Here is a 21,705-nt window from a genome sequence, read left to right on the forward strand (position 1 = left end):
GCTGCCCATGTTCCAGTTAACAGCTCATTATTTTCACTGCATGCAACTTACATAATACGTAACAATGTACTTGCAGCAAAAATACTGCTCACAAATCAGCCCAGTTACTCATACAAGGGTAAAAAAATGGTTTAAGTGCATATATATCTTAAATTAAAATAAATACTTGGCTTTAACATTACAAAATGTTTTGATGTATGACAGAGAATTACTTTTCCAATTAAATGAATATGTGGTAAAATAGTAACACAAAAATACCAACAATAGTATAAAAAATCATGCATGTAAACACAGCCAACATGGCCAGTCACAGTACGTACAGTGCTAATTCAATTAGTGCATGATTATTCTCAGTTCCAATCTCACCACATGCGCTCCCATAAAGACATTTAAAGCATCTTGTCCTCCCCGGTATTCCTTCAGTAGTGCCATCCAGTGTTACAAAAACACATTCATTAAACACCATCAAGAACAGAGAGAGTGCTGCCGTGCCTGTTAACGAAAATATTTGTTGACATTTAACATTTTGTGAGCTCAAACATGGCAACATGGTCAGTGAGCAAGGGCCTTAACAAATGGATACTTCAAAGGAAAAGTGCACCAATGGGAAAATGATGTATTCGTAGCTATTAAAAGCGTTTCAAAAGATGCAGAAAAATGCAGAAGTGCTGTATTCCCGCAAAAAAATAGTCTTTTATCTCTGAGTGCTATCAGACGGAGATAAAAACGATAAGCGGCAGGGTTTTTTTTCTGCAGCGTTTCTATACATTCACACGATAACGTCCGCATTGTATACCAAAAGACATGCTTAGAGGCACGTACAATGTCATCGCACCGTCACAAACTCATAGCGAAAAGTGAGCAGTCACACAGAGCAACAAAGACCACAGTGCACAGAAAGCTTTGACATCATGGGAAGTGGAAAAAAAGGCAAAAGCTGAACTTGCAGCCCTTTGGAGTACAAATATCAACATTGTTAGAACAAAAACAAGTCATCTCTCATTCTTCTGGAGAGTGCCAGCCTCCACACTGTTCGACAGAATGCCGCTCAAAGTGTAGCCTTTTAGAAGGAACAATATTTGGTTTGCAAAATGGGTTTTCAAACTTTAGTCGAAACAAGGCTCATCCTCATTTGACCTTGTGTAAGCACGATTAATTTAAAAAACAGCATTAAGTCAACACAAAGCCATGTCAAATTGACTTACCGATGCTTTTCTGTTCAGGTTTTTCCTACTACTTTAAATTTATGAGAATCAATGTCAGTAGTAGGTATATAACAATATAAAACATGTATATCACTGTTATGGTGACCGAAATTATCACGGGTATTATTATCGCAATATTGTTGAATGTGCTCAAAAAGTGCTTATGCACACAATGAAATCTTTTGACCAAGTTTTTTTTAAATAACTAAATTTAAAAGAGAAACCCTTTAGAAAATCCCCTATTTTGCATCTTTTGTTTTTCTTATGCTTCACTGATAGTGTCTGTATTAGTATTTAATCTGTTTTAATGGTTTTAAATATTGGTTTGAACTGTAGCACTGAAAGATGTATTTAAATGAAGAGTGCGTGAGAAAATCTATTATTATTATTTGTTAATTCTGGCGGGCGTTGTGGCATCCGACTCTGTTCAGGGCTCCTTAGAACGCCTCGTAAAAACACCTCCGTCTCGTATTTCTCTGAGTATCAAACAATCGCTAAGAGAACACAGCTTGTAGGTTCAATGTGCACAATAGAATATCTTAGTTGCTCAGACCACAATGTGTTTACATTATGTCGTATCTTAACGGGGAAATACATTAATGTCTCTTGTCTTCATGTTAGCACTGAAGCTAGCGAGCTGGCGGCAGTCAGGGTGTTTATCAAAGTGCAGTTACCCAATCATTTTTTGATCATTTTCTTTTAGAACGCTAGTACTAACCTTTGGCGTTTTACTGCAGTTATCATTAATACTGTTTATCGTTACATCCCTAGTCTGGACATTATCCAAATTCAAGAAATATATATTATATAGAAATATATTATAATATTTATATAATATTTGGCCCTGTTCAGACATCATATAACATACAAAATTAAAAGTGATAATGACCCGAATATAAGGACATGTTTTCCCTAGAGCAGGGGTCTCAAACTCAATTTACCTGGGGGTAAATATTAAATATTAAGTATTTACTTCAGAATCTCGTTTTAACCACATAAATAAATCCGTTATACTTCTAACAGCATCTATAGTGCCCCTGAGCTATGGTAGGCATTACACGTATAAAAATTGAATGCTTTGACACGGTTAAGTTCTCCAGGAGATGGCTAGAGACACTTATGCTTGCTTAACGGTAGTTGCTCTTTTGGTTGTTCAATGTGCGTAAATTTTTTTATAATTTTTGTGTTTGCATCGTTGATGTAGTTAATGTAAAGTAGGATTCAAGATTGCCATTATGTATTTAACACAGGTTTTGGGGCTCTTGACCGAGAGAAAAGGTTGATGCAAAATGGCTTCTCCAGAACTCAAGTCAGAGCTTTTCTTCCTGTCACTTACATACACCAGCGAACTGGAGAGTGACTCAAAGGTTGGACAAGTTAGTAAACAACAGACAAGAATTAGTAAGGATGCCAATTTTAAAATCAGTGGTGTCGTAAGGCCTATTTTAGGGGGGACAAAGCCTTCCTAAAATATTCTTAAGCCCCCGGCAATAATTTGGTGTTTGGTTTTTTTAACTGTCGACAAAATCAATATCAAGTGTCATAATCTGAGTTAAAACAAACATTGTCATTATTCACTGAAATACAGTATGATTATAAATCTTTCAGTTTTCAAAAAAACTGTAAAAAAATAATTTCTCAGTCTTTGCTACCATTTTGTGCTACATTTGCACACATCTCTTCGGGTCTAAGCTTCCCTTGTCCTTAAAAGCTAGTAAGCAAGTAAGATTATCAATGGAGCTCAGTCTTCAAATGACTATTGGGCAACTAAGAAAAAAAATGATTTCACTAATATTAAAAACATTTAAATTTTAAAAATGTTGTATTTTAATTTTTTGGGGGGGGGGCGCTATCCTACACACACTAAGCACAGACATAGCCCCCTGGCTAGTCACGACTCGCTAGCAAGAAGCACCGCTAAGTAAAAAAAATTAAGGGGGGGAAATGATTGCGAAGCCGAATGTTCAGTGTGGAAATATTTTTTCCAACCAAATGAGCAAGATGAGCCCATCAACACGGACAAAAAGCCAGTATGCCAAAATAGTTGGGAAGTGATGGCAAAAAAAAATAAAAATGTTTCCAACTGTAAAAAACGTTTTGCAATATTTTTGGAATGAGAGTCCATTTTATTTTTATGTTTGTTTCCTTATTTAGCATAATTGAGCTTTCTTGACCTGAATAGTAAAAATAATACCAATGCAAAAAAAGTTTATCAAAAAGGGATACTTACATTATTATTATTATTAGATCTCAAATTAATGCTGTCAACAATATTGTTTATCGGCAATATATTCTGTGGGGGTTTTTGTGCTTTATTTGTGGGATAATTTGTTATTGGCCCAGGCCCAGGGACAGCCCCGACGTCAAAGCACCCACTACTCGCTCTTCCTGCCTAACAATGTCTATGACAAGTATTTGTACGCCCACCAGATACTGGCACACTAGTGCTGACATCATCGTGTGTCTAATTATCGGTCTAATTATCGGATTGTGTCGGCAATATCCCAACTTTGCTCTACAGCTATGATACGAGATCTTTGTGTTAAAGAGGCTACTGTCAAAAAAATGGTAAGATGACCAAATAGTACTGGTAACTGTAAAGCAACTTGAGTTCTATCGTTGCCTTCATTAATCGTCTTTCTCATGGAGAGAAGCATGCACACGCTTGCGCACGTAAAAAGCAGTGAGAGCACTGCAGCAGGTGGTGAAGATGAAGAGCGCGATGGCGTCGTGAGCGAGATCGCCGTGGAGTCGCTCATAAAGCGGCCTCCGCTCTGTGAAGTCAATCCGCAGCGCTTCGATCTGCATCAGGGTGCACACCATCACGAACACGTGAAAGATTTGGTGGCCCTGCCCGATGAAGTCGCACTTCCCCGGGAACCAGCTCTCTGGGTGAGGCCAGGAGAAGAAATAAGCGCTGATGAGGAAAAAGAGCACATGGTAGAGGTGGTACGCCACAACCGCGTCGGAGCAGCCTTCCTGGTAGCAGGTGTAGATGCGGTGAACTACGGGGCTGATGTCCAAACAGTAAGCTAAGGCAGAGGGCACCACTTGGAAAAGCTTGTGTGTAAGCTTAGGCAGTGCGGGACTGGCATATTTGCCGTAGCAGCAGCCAAAGCATGTGAGCCAGGCCAAGAACGCAGCGGCGGGTAAAAAGAGCCCTTGCACTCTGGCGTGCCAAGTCTCCTCGATGGCGTAGTAGTAGTGTGCCAGCGCGCTGCCGTACTGGTAGACGGCAACCCCTACGTAATCCAGGAAGTAGAAGGTGTAGTGGGAGAGCTCGGACTTGGCAGACAAGAGATGAGCAAGCGCACTGAAGGAGAGGTAGGTGAAGGCCGCCAGGAGGATGATGAAGAGGGGCTGAGCGTGAGGGTCTCGCAAAAAATCCACCGTCTCTGAGATCTCCTGCCACTTAACCAAGATGACAAGGGCGGCCAACAGGTGGGTCCATACGTTAATGGTCTCGTTGTGCCTTTGGAAGAGGGTGAGGAAGTAGTAACGCCAGCTTTGGTCGGGCTGCCTGTAACCGCTGAGGATGTGACGTTCTTGGAACACCCAGGGAACGTCGGACACCTTGACAGTGCAAGGCAGCGTGGGGAAGGCCGACTCCAGCAGCTGGGGGATCTGACGCAGCTGCTGTGCGTTGATGAACAAGCGGCCAATCTGCTCCATCACCACCGTCGCCATGGCAATCTACACGAAAGGGAAGACAGGGATAAGAAACACGCAAAAAAAAAAATACATTTTTAAAAATGTGTTTATTGTTTGTTTGATATAGTGCTGCACGATTAATCGACATCAAGGTTTTAATTGGTGCTATTACGTAACCGCAATAGGCTGATGTTTTTGTTTTGTTTTTTCTCCGCCGTCACTGGCATTTGAGTGACAGACATGTTGGCCAATCAGAATTGTTGAGCCTCACGTTTCATCCTCGCTTTAAACAGAAAGAAAGATGTCTCGCTCTATACATCTCTCTCAGAACCTGAGCGTGTTTATTTAACAGTTGGACTAACTGAACGCAGTAAGACCTCTTTTCAGTCATTCACACTCTTTGTTTCGGTGGGCGGAGAGCGACTCAGCGAGACCGCACAGACAGAGAGCCTCGCAACCCGCCAGTCAACGTTTCTTTCATTAGTAAGAAAGCAAACAAAGGCTCCTAATTTAGCTGCTGACTTATGCAGTAACATATTGTGTCATTTTCCATTCTATTATTTTGTCAAAATGATTAAGGACAAGTGGTAGAAAATTAATTATTAATCTACTTTTTCATTTACTGATAATATCTGCTTACTTTCTGTTTCAAAATCTTCTATATATACTTCTGTTAAAATGTAATAATCACATATTCTTCTGTTGTTTGGATGCTTTACATTAGTTTTGAATGATACCACAAATTTGGGTATCGATCTGATACCAAGTAGTTACAGGATCATAAAATGGTCATAATCTAAGTCCTCATGCGTCCAGGCATGTACTTCCTGAGTTTATAAAAAAATTTAAAAAATTTAAAAACGAAAAAAGATTTTGTGATGCTAAAAAATATCGATGTAATCATAGTAGTATCGACTAGATACTTTGATTGACACCACGGAGGCAAGGATTAGTGATTTAGAAATAGCTAAAACACTGCAGACTGCGGCTGGACGTTAGCTGCTAGCTAGTTGGGGGGGGGGGGGGGGTCGGGTCGTGTTGGTGGTTGGCGGCGTGGTTAAGAGGGGAGGAGTATATTTACAGCTAGAATTCCCCAAGTCAAGTATTTAATATATATATATAAGCAATACTTGACTTTCAGTGAATTCTAGCTATATATATATATATATATATATATATATATATATATATATATATATATATATATATATATATATATATATATATATATATACACATACATACATACATACATACATACATACATACATACATACATACATACATATATATATATATATATATATATATATATATTTATAAATAAAAGAAATACTTGAATTTCTGTGTTCATTTATTTACACATATACACACACATAACACTCATCTACTCATTGTTGCACTTGAAAGTGCAATGCTTTGCAGCCTGAAGCACAGCCTTTGAAGGAGCATAGGTGTGGGCAGCATCTGTGAAATTTAATTTGCAGGAAAGGAGTGAGTTAAGGGTTGAATTGTCCATCCTTGTTCTATTCTCTGTCAGTATTTTTCTAACCATGCTGAACACCCTCTCTGATGATACATTGCTGTGTGGCACACACAAAAGTGCTTTCATCAAATGCACTAGAGTATGGAATCTTCCATCTCTCCCTAGCATGGCCCAAAACTGGTCAATCCTTGCTTCCTGAGGAAGATCTCAATGTTCCCTCTAATTGTTCATGTGTCTGAGCAAACGCAAAAACTCCCTGAGCATTCAGTGGAGCACATGTGAGCAACATCATACGTGGCAATACCAGCAGCACACCTGTCTCAAACCAATCTTTTATAATAACACTCAAATGACAGGAGTAATTTTCATGAGATCATTTTGTAATATTAGTGATTTGGCCCACTTGTAATGAAAATAAAAGAAATCTTGTTTTTCATAAGCTATGGATTAGTATTGTACAATATGTCTGGGTGGGGGTCCTGCTTTGGAAATCATTTGTACCCCTTTCAGAGATCACATTTAGTTCCCCTTAAACATCCTCATGTTGCACAATGAAATGTAAGCATAGGATGAAGTGTGCATTCCTGTAACTTTCTCTAGTAACAGCATTTCATGATTAATATAAATAAATTAACATTAATAATAAATGACAGTAGAATAAGCACAGGTATGACTGAGGCGTCATAGTGTAACTTTGTGTGGTGTTTGAGTTTTGTGTGGCCTTAAACGCACCAGTGGCTTAGTGCTATGCGTGTTGGTGACAGATGACAAGTTGGTTTTGGCCTGGTTTGTACGGCAGAAAATGACTAAATTTTCGAGATAGAAGTTTTTTACTCATGTTTTTGGTGTGGTTATGGCCGAATATAAACAGTTTTGCGCAATAAAGTGATCGATATAATTCCTGTCCTCGAAGCATCTCGATAGACGTTACAATAATTGAACGGTGTTGACGAACACCGTTAGGGCCGCTTGTTGTCACTGTCACTCAGAGTTGCATTGCAAAATTACACAGAATAAATGTGTTTATTTTGTTTAGAATTCAGATGGGATTTGATTTGGTGCGCGGCATATATTTGCTGTGCGCAGAGGACGCTTGAGCAGTGCGCAATTGCGCAGAGGGAACGTTGTGCCAAGGACTTGGTAGTCCACTGCTTCTTCCCGGAGGCTATCCAGGTTCAATAGCAGTTGCGGCTTGGAACTTACAAGCGTATTTCTTCATCTTACTCGTCGTCGGCATCGCCATGGCTGTATCTTCCTCGTTTGTCTGCTTCGTCTCCTTGTTGTGTGCGCAGTTGTGAACTGTCTAAAAGCCGTAGATGTTATGACATGATTGGGAAGGCACGCTGTTTATATCGTGGGAAAGCGGACGTGAAAACAGGCTGTCCTCACTCAGGTCTGCATGGAGCTGGAGGGGGCGTGGCCTCCAGCTCCGGCTGAAAATCGGGAGATTTTCGGGAGAATATTTGTCCCGGGAGGTTTTCGGAAGAGGCGCTGAATTTCGGGAGTCTCCCGGAAAATTCGGGAGGGTTGGTAAGTATGTCTTAAAGCACCTCTTCCTGAGGGCGTTTCAGTGTTATAGCTTCACCTTTATCATTAGTTTTTAAGCCAAAATGCGTCCGTTCTCCCTTTTCTGTCTACACACATTGTCTGCTTGTAAGTACGCCGTGATTGTGCGTTGCCGAACATGCTCCTCTGCTCGTAAAACCACCACGACATGACGACGACGCGCCGTCATGCCCGTTAAAAAAAAGGTACTTTTTAGAGGCGGTACAGTACCAAATATGATTCATTAGTATGGCGGTAGTACTGGCATACTGTACAACCCTAGTGTTAACAGACGCACATGCAGCCTCAGAAGCGAGTAGGAGCAGAAGTACTTGAGTCGATGGGAGAATACGAGCAAGGCTAGACTTGACAGGGAACGCCCAAATTTCAGGGTTGCTCCACCCAGAGTGCGTGTCTTGGATTGAGGCGTGCAGTTACAGACTTATGTCAATGAGGAGAATGCGCCTGGGAAGATAGGGCCCTCAGTCCTTATTTATCCAGTTTGAAAATCAGCATTTGAAAGGGGAGAACAACATTGGTTTGTATGTAGTTGTTTAAAGACTGACACACATTCTCATCAATTGCAGTTACATTTCAGAGATACAAGGATAATTTAAAAAAAATTATTTCTGTGTGTGCGTGAGTGTTTGTGTATGTATATTTTTATTGTTATTCTTGCGATAAATTACAAAACAAGTTCTGACAGTATGGGCTTTGCCACATGACATGATGTTGACATTTTCTTTCCACACTTGTTGATAGAAACATTCAAGAACTGAGGACATTCAAAGGGGTCCTCCTATCTTGCTCATTTCAGGGGGCTTTTAACATGATATTGAATTCCAGTAAGGCACTAAAATACAATTCTTTAAAAAAAATACTCCATAAATCTCAAGCTGTTTACAGGGTAAATTTGCATTCTTGTCCCCTTGACAGACACGCTCGGATTCCTCAGCTTCCTCCTCAACTTTCTGTTGCGATCGTCCAGGTACACACTAATGCACATTCTCTATCATCGAAATGGTGCCTTCTTCATCTACACAGCAGATGGTGCCCAAGAGCAGAAACTCACATACTCACAAACTCACAGTCCATTTGACTAGTTGCCCAAATTAGGACTTCTCTGCTGGCCTAAACACTATCAGAAGCACTAAACTTACATTCTAGTATTTGTTACATAAAATTGTATTAAAGGCCTACTGAAACCCACTACTACCAAGAACGCAGTCTGATAGTTTATATATCAATGATGAAATCTTAACATTGCAACACATGCCAATACGGCCGGGTTAACTTATAAAGTTCAATTTTAAAATTCCCGCCACACTTCCGGTTGAAAAACTCCTTTGGATATGATTTATGCGCGTGACGTCACAAAAGCAACGGAAGTGGTTGGACCCCATCGGACCCGATAGAAAAGCCTCTTGTTTTCTTCGACAAAATTCCACATTATTCTGGACATCTGTGTTGGTGAATCTTTTGCAATTTGTTTAATGAACAATGGAGACTGCAAAGAAGAACGTTGTAGGTGGGATCGATCGGTGTCTTAGCGGCTAAGTACAATACTGTAATATCTGTGATATTTGCATTAGTGTACTGTCTTTAAGGGTTTGGGGAACGCGCATGCGCGAGTGAGTTGGCGGAGAACTTGTGTGTGTGAGCTTTGGCTAACAGCAGCTCGTGAATGTGTGTGCGTTACTTTTTGAACTACAACCAGTTACCGCTTTTTAATAAAGCGATTGAGCAGCGCTTCCTCGTCTGTGTGACTCCTTCTCCACTGCGGGGCATTACAATACTTACAGCAACACAACAAGGACTACTTACCCTGACGCCTAGCCGATGCTTGCCGCCAAACCCACGGATGAAGTCCTTCGTCGTGCCGTTGATCGCTGGAATGCAGGTGAGCACGGCTGTTGATGGGTTTCTATCTTCATTTGAGAACGATGCTACGCGCTAGCTCAGTAGCTAAGTGTGTCACCGATGTATTGTCTTGGAGATAAGTCACTTTAAATGTCCATTTCGCGTGCTCGACTCTCATTTTCAAGAGGATATAGTATCCGAGGTGGTTTAAAATACAAATCTGTGATTCACAATAGAAAAAGGAGAGAGTACATAGTTCTGTGAGGTCTGGTTGCTAAGTTAGCTTCAATGGCGTCGTTAGCACAGCATTGTTAACCTTCGCCAGCCTGGAAATCATTAACCGTGTATTTACATGTCCACGGTTTAATAGTATTGTTGATTTTCTATCTATCCTTCCATTAAAGGGTTTATTTATTTTGTTTCTATCTTCATTTGAGAACGATGCTATCGCGCTAGCTCAGTAGCTAAGTGTGTCACCGATGTATTGTCTTGGAGATAAAAGTCACTTTAAATGTCCATTTCGCGTGCTCGACTCTCATTTTCAAGAGGATATAGTATCCGAGGTGGTTTAAAATACAAATCTGTGATTCACAATAGAAAAAGGAGAGAGTACATAGTTCAGTGAGGTCTGGTTGCTAAGTTAGCTTCAATGGCGTCGTTAGCACAGCATTGTTAACCTTCGCCAGCCTGGAAATCATTAACCGTGTATTTACATGTCCACGGTTTAATAGTATTGTTGATTTTCTATCTATCCTTCCATTAAGGGGTTTATTTATTTTGTTTCTATCTTCATTTGAGAACGATGCTATCGCGCTAGCTCAGTAGCTAAGTGTGTCACCGATGTATTGTCTGGGAGATAAAAGTCACTTTAAATGTCCATTTCGCGTGCTCGACTCTCATTTTCAAGAGGATATAGTATCCGAGGTGGTTTAAAATACAAATCTGTGATTCACAATAGAAAAAGGAGAGAGTACATAGTTCTGTGAGGTCTGGTTGCTAAGTTAGCTTCAATGGCGTCGTTAGCACAGCATTGTTAACCTTCGCCAGCCTGGAAATCATTAACCGTGTATTTACATGTCCACGGTTTAATAGTATTGTTGATTTTCTATCTATCCTTCCATTAAGGGGTTTATTTATTTTGTTTCTATCTTCATTTGAGAACGATGCTATCGCGCTAGCTCAGTAGCTAAGTGTGTCAGCGATGTATTGTCTTGGAGATAAAAGTCACTTTAAATGTCCATTTCGCGTGCTTGACTCTCATTTTCAAGAGGATATAGTATCCGAGGTGGTTTAAAATACAAATCCGTGATCCACAATATAAAAAGGAGAGTGTGGAATCCAATGAGCCAGCTTGTACCTAAGTTACGGTCAGAGCGAAAAAAGATACGTCAATCACTGCCTCTCAAGTCGTTCACTGTAACGTTCCTCATCTACAAATCTTTCATCCTCGCTCAAATTAATGGGGTAATAATCACTTTCTCGGTCCGAATCTCTCTCGCTCCATTGTAAACAATGGGGAATTGTGAGGAATACTAGCTCTTGTGACGTCACGCTACTTCCGGTACAGGCAAGGCTTTTTTTTATCAGCGAGCAAAAGTTGCGAACTTTATCGTCGATTTTCTCTACTAAATCCTTTCAGCAAAAATATGGCAGTATCGCGAAATGATCAAGTATGACACATAGAATGGATCTGCTATTCCCGTTTAAATTAAAAAAAAATCATTTCAGTAGGCCTTTAACTTATCTGTTTATAATCTTTATTTCATAGCATGTATCTTGACTGCACAGGGTGTAGGTGTACATTAGATTTTTTTTATCCAATCAGATTCCAGCTTCTATGAGCTGCCATGTCAATAAGGTAATCTGTCTAGAACCTTTAGAATCAGAAGTGCAGGCCCGATGTCACTTAACCAATGCTAGTAATGAGGCTGTTTCTTTCACAAATTAGATATCTGATTGGCACTATAGTGCCAGGTAGCTAGCCCACTCATTATAAAGTAAGCATTTTTCTGTCCTCTGATTGATTGATCTGAACAAAACTGTTTCAACAAGTAGAGCGATCTGGAAAAAGGATGGATTTTGTCTATAACAGGGGTCTTCAACGTTGTCCAGGCCAAGGACCCACAGACTGATAGAGTGGGAACCCGCTATTCATATATATCTCGTAAATAAAATTAGTTTGATATAAAACTGGTCACAAAAATAACGTATTATGCAATACTAAGATATGCAAATAATAGGAGTAGTGCCGCTTATAACTACCTGGCAAATAGCGCACTAATATATAGTTCACAACTAGCGTGCTAATTGCTAGCTGGCATCTAGCACGCTAATCTCCAGCTAGCGACTAGCGCACTAGTCCCTAGCTGGCAACTAGAGTGCTAATTCCTAGCTGGCAATTGGAGCACTATTTGCCAGCTGATAACTAGAGCACTATTTGCCAGCTGGCAAGCGACGCACTAATCGCTAGCTGGCAGCTGTCGCGCTAATAAATAGCTGACAAATATCGCACTAACCACTACCTGGCAACTGCTGTCCTAATAGCTAACTGACAATTACAGCGCTAATTGCTAGCTGGCAATTAGAGCACTATTTGCCATCTGGCAACTAGTCCACTAATCGCTAGCTGCCAACTAGTTCTCAAACCCCTAGCTGGCAAATGACGCACTAATCGCTAGCAGGCAGCAGGCGCGCTAATCAATAGCTGACAACTAGCACAAATCGATAGCTGGCAACTAGAGCGCTAATCGCCAGCTGGCAAAAAAATTTTAACTGGAAACTAGAGCACAAATTGCTAGCTATCTTAGATGCTAACATGAAAACAATAACAAAATTTGTTTTATGTTTTTAGGTACAGGGAGTAGGGTTTCTATGCCGATGTCATTTATAAAAACTACAGTGTGTTGGATCAATGGTTATGTGTATTTAAAAAAAAAGTACATTTACGGAAAAATAATATAAATGGAAAAATTCCAATCAACTAAATATTTTATGACCTCCTTGCAGTATCTCCACGGACCCCATGGGGGTCACAGACCCACTTTTGAGTACCTCTGGTCTATAATAATCAGCATCTCTGGTGAATGGAATATATTTGATCTAAAAAATATATTTTAGTTGCATAATGCTCATAGTTCTTAAAGTTAAAGTACCACTGATAGTCACACACACTAGGTGTGGTGAAATGATCCTCTGCATTTGACCCATCACCCTTGATCACCACCTGGGAGGTGAGGGGAGCAGTGACCAGCAGCGGTGGCCGCGCCCAGGTATAATTTTTGGTGATTTAATCCCCCAATTCCAACCCTTGATGCTGAGTGTCAAGCAGGGAGGTAATGGGTCCCATTTTTAGTCTTTGGTATGACTCGGCCGGGGATTGAACTGACGACCTACCGATCTCAGGGCGGACACTCTTGCAGAAATGTAACTCAGGCCATGATGTATTTGAAAATAATGCTCCAGAAAGATCTCAGTAAAAGATGCATCTTTCTACTTGACAATACAATGCGGTACTTCGCTTTTCGTACGACCCACCTTTCGTATGATTCAGTTTTCGGCAAAGGTTTTCGCCAGTATTTTGCCCTTGTTTTTAGTAAACTGTCTCAGTTATCGTACGGCCAAACATTGCGTACTACGAGCTAGGCCATTTGCCTGTGTAACATTCACAGAAAAACAAATAATCATACGCCTTGGTTACTTCGTCTTTGTGCCTTGTTTTTTTAATTGAATAGGACTGCAAAATAAGAAAAAGAAAAGTGGCCAATGCTAGCACTTTGATAAATAATGTTAGAAACACTTGAATTCAAGTAAGAATTAATAGCAAAGTACAAAGGTTCTGTCTGCATGGCACTGCCTTCAACTCCTGCCTCTCCATTCATCAATGTTGTCACCAAGCCTAATAAAAGGTAAACAATGTTAAATGCTCATTTATCCACTTCATTCATCATTTGTTTATTTGGCATTGCTTTCTGCATGTGAAAATATTATTATTCTATATGAGGTGGCGACTTGTCCAGGGTGTACCCCGTCTTTCGCCCGAATGCAGCTGAGATAGGCTCCAGCACCCCCCACGACCCCAAGTGGTAGAAAATGGATGGATGGACGGATGGATGAAATGTGTTATGTGTAAAAATGTTTGTGTGTTTGGAAGTGATTCATTGGATTTACATTATTTTTTTAATGGGGAACATTGCTTTTTGGAATTCAAAAACCAAGGAACCACTGCAATTTAGTGGTGATCCAAATTATGATTCTCTAAACCAGGGGTCAGCCACATGCGGATCTTGCGGCTCTTTAGCACAGCCCTAGTGGCTCCCTGGAGCTTTATATGGAAATGGAAAAAGATGGGAGAAAAATATATTTGTTGTTTTAATACTATTTCTGTAGGAGGACAAACATAACACAAACATTCCTAATTGTTAGAAAGCCCATTGATTAGTATGTTTGTGTTTATGCTTCATTGATGACAGTATTTGGTGAGCGCTGTTTTGTTGTACTAATTCTGGCGGCCCTTTAACTCACCGTAGTTGGTTTACGTGTACAACTTTCTCCGTCACTGCCACAGAATGGCATGTTTTATGCCATTCCTTTGTCTCATTTTGTCCACCAAACGTTTTATGCTGTGCAGGAATGCACAAAGGTGAGCTTTGTTGAAGTTATTGACTTGCGTGAAGTGCTAATAATCCATGCTAACATTCTATTTAGGCTAGCTTTATGCATCATTATGCCTCAATTGTAGGTATATTTGAGTTCATTTAATTTCCTCTACTTATGTTCTCTGTGTATTTTAATTTATATTTGCATGTTTCATGACACATTGTCTGTATGTAATATTGGCTACATTTCTGATTGTGTGCCATGTTGTTCTAACCTGACTCTCGCCAGATCCTTGTAGTTCACTGAGCTCGACACAAGGATCTGGGCTCGAGGGCAATGCAAACTCCTTCAAAATAGCAAAAAATAATGAACCAATCAGGATCACCTGGCGGGATTTCATAGATGTGACGTAGCGCCGAAGCGACTGTTTGATTCAAACAACAATGGCGGCACGCAACGAGGAGTCGTGTGCTGACATTGATTCTGCTATTGCAACTGTTCTGTCGAATCTATCGAATATTAATTCTTTAAAAGATGAACAGAGAACTATTCGCTCTGTAGTTATCGAATATGTCGGCTGTTCTGTTTTGGATTTCCCAGCGTCGCTCTCAACAGCGTCACAGGTTGATTTCGATATGAGTGGTTGAAGTAGCACGTCATTCAAGATAACGGACAAGTGGTTTATCCAATCTCATACTATGATTTTTTTATACAAGGCCCCGCCTTCTGAAAAACATCTCCTATTGAGAAGTCCCAGATCCTTGTGTGGAGCTCAGCGAACCACAAGGATCTGCCGAGAGCCAGGTTAATGTTGTTCCAAACCACAGCAAACGTTACCATGTTGTTCCAGACCACAGCAAACATTACCCAGCTGGCAAAGATTGTAATAAATCCATTAGATGAAGACAGCCTTTTCTTTCCTTTAACTTGGGCCCACACATCTATACCTTTGGCAGTCTTAAGCCACTAATTTCCAGGAGTGATCTCACCCTCTGAGACACTTACTTAATGTGTTGCCTTCATTATAACACTTACATAAGGCTTTTAACTTTTTACGGCTCCAGATTTGTTTTTTTGTATTTTTGGTCCAATATGGCTCTTTCGACATGTTGGGTTGCCGGTGAAAAGACCGGTGAAAAACATGGCCGTGTCTTTGCAGTACTTGGCAACGAACTGTCAATAAGTCCTGAACCATTTTTCTAATGATATTAAACTTGTTTAAACGTGCTTATTTTGAGTGGTAAAACAATAAACATTGGTTAATATTACACTTGCAGGAGTCAGATTTACATAATAACACATTTATAAAGAATTGTTAGTGACTGAGTCTGTTGTTGTTTATGCAAGATGTTGATGATTTTGTTTTTCCAACAGATGAATATGATAATACCACTTCTGAGAGAGGTCCTACTGACCTAACCTATCAGAAGTCTACACTCTACTTTCTAATGTTAGCGTCTGCTCTTTGTAAGGACATCAGTTTAGACAGCTACTGTATTGGATATCAACCAATTAAGGGGGTGAGAGCAGTTCATATTCATAAGGTTTAGTATCAATAAAACGATCTTGCCATGTCTATATGGCGCTCAAACTCGATTTTCCTGTTGTGTGTGTGTGTGTGTGTGTGTGTGTGTGTGTGTGTGTGTGTGTGTGTGTGTGTGTGTGTGTGTGTGTGTGTGTGTGTGTGTGTGTGTTCTTGTATTTCTACCCTTCTTGAGACATCAACAAGGAAAAGTAAATTTTTTGTTGATTTAATGTGCATACAAAAGTAAACATTGACAGGTGCAAAGGCAGCAACATATGATAAAACAAAACGGCAGCTAAAGAAGGACTTCCCTATTCAACCCCAAAAAAAACCGCCAGGTGAACAGCTGATTTTATGACTTCCGGTGCTGATGTAAGACAACCCATATGTGACCATAGGATGAACAAATACACTATGGTACTAAGACTGTAGTGGCCATTAACAGTTAGCTTCAACAGTAAAATTATAACTTTTGTCATAATTTTGCCAAGTGAAATTCCGATTATTATTATAATATTGCCAACATTTTAAGGTTTTCTTATAAAAGTATGACTTTTGTCGAGTAAAGTTACAACTCTTTTCATGAAATTGCTACAATTTTAAGCATTTCTTGTACAATTGTGACTGTTATTGAGTAAAATTCCAATTTTATCAGAATATTGCACAAATGTTCAGTTTTTCTTGTAAAGTTTTTGTCTTGCGTTGAGTAAAATTACGACTTTTATTATAATACTGCCAACATTCTAAGTGTTTCTTGTGAAATTGTGACCTTTTTCTTGTGAAATTCCAACTCATTTTTCACAACAAGCTTTTTTATATTGGCATAGTATGTATATATTATTAATATTGTAAATACACATCTTTATATATCTACAAAGGGTGGTCCTAAAGAGGTAGGCTTTTTTCTCAGGTCTCAAGAAGGTAACAAATACAAGATTGTGTGTGTGTGTGTGTGTGTGTGTGTGTGTGTGTGTGTGTGTGTGTGTGTGTGTGTGTGTGTGTGTGTGTGTGTGTGTGTGTGTGTGTGTGTGTGTGTGTTTGTATTTCTACCCTTCTTGAGACATCAACAAGGAAAAGTACCTTCCACATGAGGACCGGCGAACAAGTTAGGACCGAAATCATGGTCCCAGTATGGAAAACCATTGCATCTAATAGAGAGCCAAATACTAGTCTGTGAACATTGCTCCAAAGTCAGGATTTTTTGTTGATTTAATGTGCATACAGAAGTAAACATTGACAGGTGCAAAGGCAGCTACATATGATAAAACAAACAGGTGAACTGCTGATTTTACGACTTCCGATGCTGACGTAAGACAACCCATATGTGACCATAGGATGAACAAATACACTATGGTACTAAGACTATAGTGGCCATTTTCAGTTAGCTTCTACAGTAAAATTATGACTTTGGTCATAATTTTGCCAAGTGAAATTCTGATTATAATTATAATATTGCCAAAATGGTTAAGTTTTCTTATAAAATTGTGACTTTTGTTGAGTAAAGTTACAACTCTTTTCATGAAATTGCTACAATTTTAAGCATTTCTTGTACAATTGTGACTGTTATTGAGTAAAATTCCAATTTTATCAGAATATTGCACAAATGTTCAGTTTTTCTTGTAAAGTTTTTGTCTTGCGTTGAGTAAAATTACGACTTTTATTATAATACTACCAACATTCTAATTGTTTCTTGTGAAATTGTGACCTTTTTCTTGTGAAATTCCAACTCATTTTTCACAACAAGCTTTTTTATATTGGCATAGTATGTATATATTATTAATGTTGTAAATACACATCTTTATATATCTACAAAGGGTGGTCCTAAAGAGGTAGGGATGATGCTGGAAACCGGTTTTCCCAGTTGTTCGATAAGAAAAGAACCGAGTCCTCGGACTCGAATCCCTTTTTGAGAACCGGTACCCGTTATCGAGACCATTATAGTAAAGAAAAAGAGTTGGTTATTTATTTGAATCCCTAAGAACGACTCCCGTCCCGACAAGAAATGCCCCGGGAGACATCACAAGAAATGACGTCACGTAGCTCAGTCATTTGTCACTCTGGGGTGCAGCGTGCTGCGGTTCGTTCCCGGGACGCAAAACTGACGGCTCCGGACGTAAGCGTGCAGGTAGGAGATGATTTATTTCTCATCAATCATACACATTACAACAGACAGGAACGTAACAAAAGGAAAGTGTGCCATTCGCACGAGAAGCTAAAGCAAAAACTTACTTAGCGCAGGAATACTAGAAGCTAAGATAACTTAGCACAGGAATCATGAGCTCGAAAACCAGAATGCCAACTGCTGCAAATGCAAACAATGAAGCCACGACGAGTGGCCGGAAAAGGCAGGCTTAAGTAGAGTCTCTGATGAGCTACAGGTGCGCGTACAAGGCAGGTGAAAATCATAAGTAACCATGGTGACTAAAACAAACCCCCGAAGTGCACAAAACAACTAAGGAAGTCCAAATCTATAATAATACATATCTGTGAATTAGTATATACAACAGCTTTGTAATATGTAATTAATTAATTCAGTCATTATTAATATACTGAGATGAAGCATATCTTATTTTCAATTAGGTTGAAAGTATTTCTCATAATTCTTCTTCTTTGTACTTTGTAACCACTATTCATTTGAACAACCTCTTAAACTGGATCATATCAGTACAATGTTTAACTTCTTTACTTAATCCATTCCATCATTTAATTCCAAATCATTTTAGCTGTTTGCAATTTTACCAAATCATCGAACTTTAATATTTTTGACTCAATAAATAAAGTGTTTGTATGTTCTCTATATCCAACATTATGTATCAGTCAAATAATTTTTTTTTGTAACACGGTTAACGAATGTAGCGCACATTTGTAGTTATTTCCCCACATTTCTGAACAATATCTCAGATATGGTAATACTATAGTAGCGAGCAGTAGAGAATGTGAAGTGATTTGTTAAACCAAATATTGTGTTTTTTTCCATATACAACAACCTATCTGGACTCGATAAGAGAATCGATAAGAGAATCGATAAGGAATCGGTTCGATAAGAGGATTCGATAATAGGCTCGAACTCGATAATTTCTTATCAAACATCATTCCTATAAAGAGGTAGGCTTTTTTCCTCAGGTCTCAAGAAGGTAACAAATACAAGAATGTGTGAGCGGGTGTGTGTGTGTGTGTGTGTGTGTGTGTGTGTGTGTGTGTGTGTGTGTGTGTGTGTGTGTGTGTGTGTGTGTGTGTGTGTGTGTGTGTGTGTGTGTGTGTGTGTGTGTGTGTGTGTGTGTGTCAAGAGGAAAGGCGTGCAGTGATGAATGGGGGAAGATTACGTAACATTACCCATCCAACGTCCACACCCTTTTCCTCAACACAAAGGTTATTTTCAAATATTCGTAAGCAGGAAAAATGATGAATTCTTGTTTTATAACCATCAATGATACAAACACGCGCGTGCACTGTGGAAGACGTGGGCCTGTTGAATTCGTGTTCCTCTTCCTGCAAATTGTGCACTGCCTGACTGTAAAAATTCAACATCCAGCGCATATTTAATCAAATACTAAATAAACACCTGCTCCAGTATATATATATAATATATATATATATATTAAACTACATGCGTTATTTTAAATAGCGAGATAAAGCTTCACGTGCCAGTGCTCGAAATGCTAGAGGCGTTGACGGAAATCTCCCCTGAACCATGTCGAAAACCAAAAAAGCCCCACAAGAAGACTCACATACCTCTAAATAGTGGAATCAATCCAAAGTCTCACAATGGACAGACGACGAAGGACGTACAGCCTGATAAAATATTAAAAACATTGCGCGACGAGTTACGGATAGAGGATGGCCGTGAAGGGGGGGGGCAGTGCTTGGTCGCACCGCGCACGCGCAGACTACTTGTCCAGGGTACTTGAAGGTCTTTTGACAGACACCTCATTCAACCAATGAGAGGAAAATGGCACGTTTCCTTTCACCAATGAGAGCAGGCGCGCTACCCACTCAACACAGACTTCCACAGACAAATGATGTGTAGCACTAGATATCACTTTTCCACCGTATAAAGTCATCAAGTGCATCACATATCGCTAATTATATACATTGTGGTATGTAGTAGTAGTATTAACTGACTTATTACTGTAATTATATCTATTTATTTACAGTAAATGCAAGAATACCAGGGTGCTTCATTTTTTTAACAAGACATATTCCTTGCCCACTCCTGCTCTGTCACTGATGAGTGTTAGTTAAAGTTAAAGTTAAAAGTTAAAGTACCAATGATAGTCACACACACACTATGTGTAGTGAAATTAGTCCTCTGCATTTGACCCATCCCCTCGAGGGGGGGGGGGGGGGGGGGGGTTACCCACATATGCGGTCCTCTCCAAGGTTTCTCATAGTCATTCACATCGACTTCCCACTGGGGTGAGTTTTTCCTTGCCCGTATGTGGGCTCTGTACCGAGGATGTCGTTGTGGCTTGTACAGCCCTTTGAGACACTTGTGATTTAGGGCTATATAAATAAACATTGATTGATTGATTGTTCACCCCCTGGGAAGTGAGGGAACCAGTGGGCAGCACCAGTGGGCAGCACCAGTGGCTTTAGCCGGGAATCATTTTTTGGTGATTTAACCCCCAATTCCAACCCTTGATGCTGAGGCAGGTAATGGGTCCCATTTTTATAGTCTTTGGTAGGACTCGGCCGGGGTTTGAACTCACGACCTACCGATCTCAGGGCGGACACTCTAACCACAAAGCCACTGAGCAGGTGATGACTAATTTCCCATGCATTTAGGCCCCATTTACACTAAGCCGGATAAGGTTATCCAGGGTAAATCCCACCTAACCTTATCTGTGTCCACACACAACAATGCCACCGTTTAAGACTCCCTCCCCTCTCCGTCTGCCGGCGCAACGCGACCTAGTACGCATGCACGGAAAATGCACACGTCATAGTCACCTCCAGTGTTGCTTTGTGTGCAAGTTCTTAAATGTAACTTATCTGAACAATATCCAGTGTTGTGGTATTTCAATTAACTGAAATCCAGTGTGTTGTGGGGCCCTATTGTAGTGAATCACACCTGAGACATCATAAATTAATCAAATCTTTATTAGACACGTAAACAATGTGATAAAGAACATTTTACATCAATCAAACTACGGATCTAGATATCTGGTCAGGACACTCTCTTTTGCCTTCACCTTCATTGTCCATTTGTTTTTGGTTACTTTATATACTCTGGACCTAGAGGTTGAGTCCGCGACATACATGGCGGACAATAACTGATACAGTCTGCTTCGCCTGTCCAAAAGCATTCACTGTTTTCTGTAGTTTTCCCTGCACGGCCAGGTAATACAAAGCACACGCTACTTTTTTTTTAATCACATCCACAGGAGCTCACATTCTCGTTGTCTCTCCTTCAACAAATGGACAGAGTTTTTCGTTAAATAGAATCCCAGCTGACCTCAACATTGGAAAGTTCTCTTGCCGTCTGAGAAGTGTTGTATCCGAAATAGCTGCAATCGCTTTCTCTTAAGGTATTCATGTGTGATTTAGCGTCTGTACAGACAGAAGGAGAAACACGGGCATGTCTGGATGACTCGCCTCCATATTTCCAGTGGTTAGCTCCAAGTTACGAAATCGCTTTATTATGAAGCTGGCTGTGGCGCGTTCTTTCTGACGTCACTTCCTGTGTGGGGCGCGGTCTTACTGACGTCACTTCCTGTGTGGGGCGCGGTCTTTCTGGCGTCACTTCCTCTCCGAACTTAGTTTGTAAACGATCAATGAGTCCATACAAAGCTAAGTGCCGGAGATTCAAGAAATACACGGTGCACTTACCTGTGTAA

The 21,705-nt window shown here is 40.1% G+C and overlaps 1 protein-coding gene and 1 long non-coding RNA gene across 3 annotated transcripts in view; one reads left to right on the forward strand and one right to left on the reverse strand.

Annotated features, from left to right (window-relative positions):
* Positions 1–19,732, reverse strand: part of paqr7b (progestin and adipoQ receptor family member VII, b) — a 20,594-nt gene extending 862 nt beyond the window's left edge. The window contains exons 1-3 of one of the 2 annotated variants that reach the window (XM_062063255.1): positions 19,601–19,732; positions 9,712–9,776; positions 1–4,898 (exon numbers count right to left, since the gene is read on the reverse strand). The exon at positions 1–4,898 is cut by the window's left edge and continues 862 nt beyond it. In XM_062063255.1, coding sequence (XP_061919239.1) covers positions 3,834–4,892 — 1,059 coding nt within the window. In that variant the 5' untranslated portion in view covers positions 4,893–4,898; positions 9,712–9,776; positions 19,601–19,732 and the 3' untranslated portion in view covers positions 1–3,833. The remainder of the gene's footprint in view (positions 4,899–9,711; positions 9,777–19,600) is intronic. The other variant, XM_062063254.1, reaches the window with a different exon arrangement.
* LOC133660112 (uncharacterized) lies at positions 8,557–15,758 on the forward strand. The gene is made up of 3 exons (XR_009827772.1): positions 8,557–8,732; positions 8,824–8,875; positions 15,718–15,758. It is a non-coding gene; the product is annotated as an uncharacterized LOC133660112 (long non-coding RNA).
* Positions 19,733–21,705: the final 1,973 nt, after the last annotated feature.

This window comes from Entelurus aequoreus, linkage group LG11, assembly GCF_033978785.1.
Source record: "Entelurus aequoreus isolate RoL-2023_Sb linkage group LG11, RoL_Eaeq_v1.1, whole genome shotgun sequence".
In the NCBI taxonomy this organism is placed as follows: Eukaryota; Metazoa; Chordata; class Actinopteri; order Syngnathiformes; family Syngnathidae; genus Entelurus; species Entelurus aequoreus.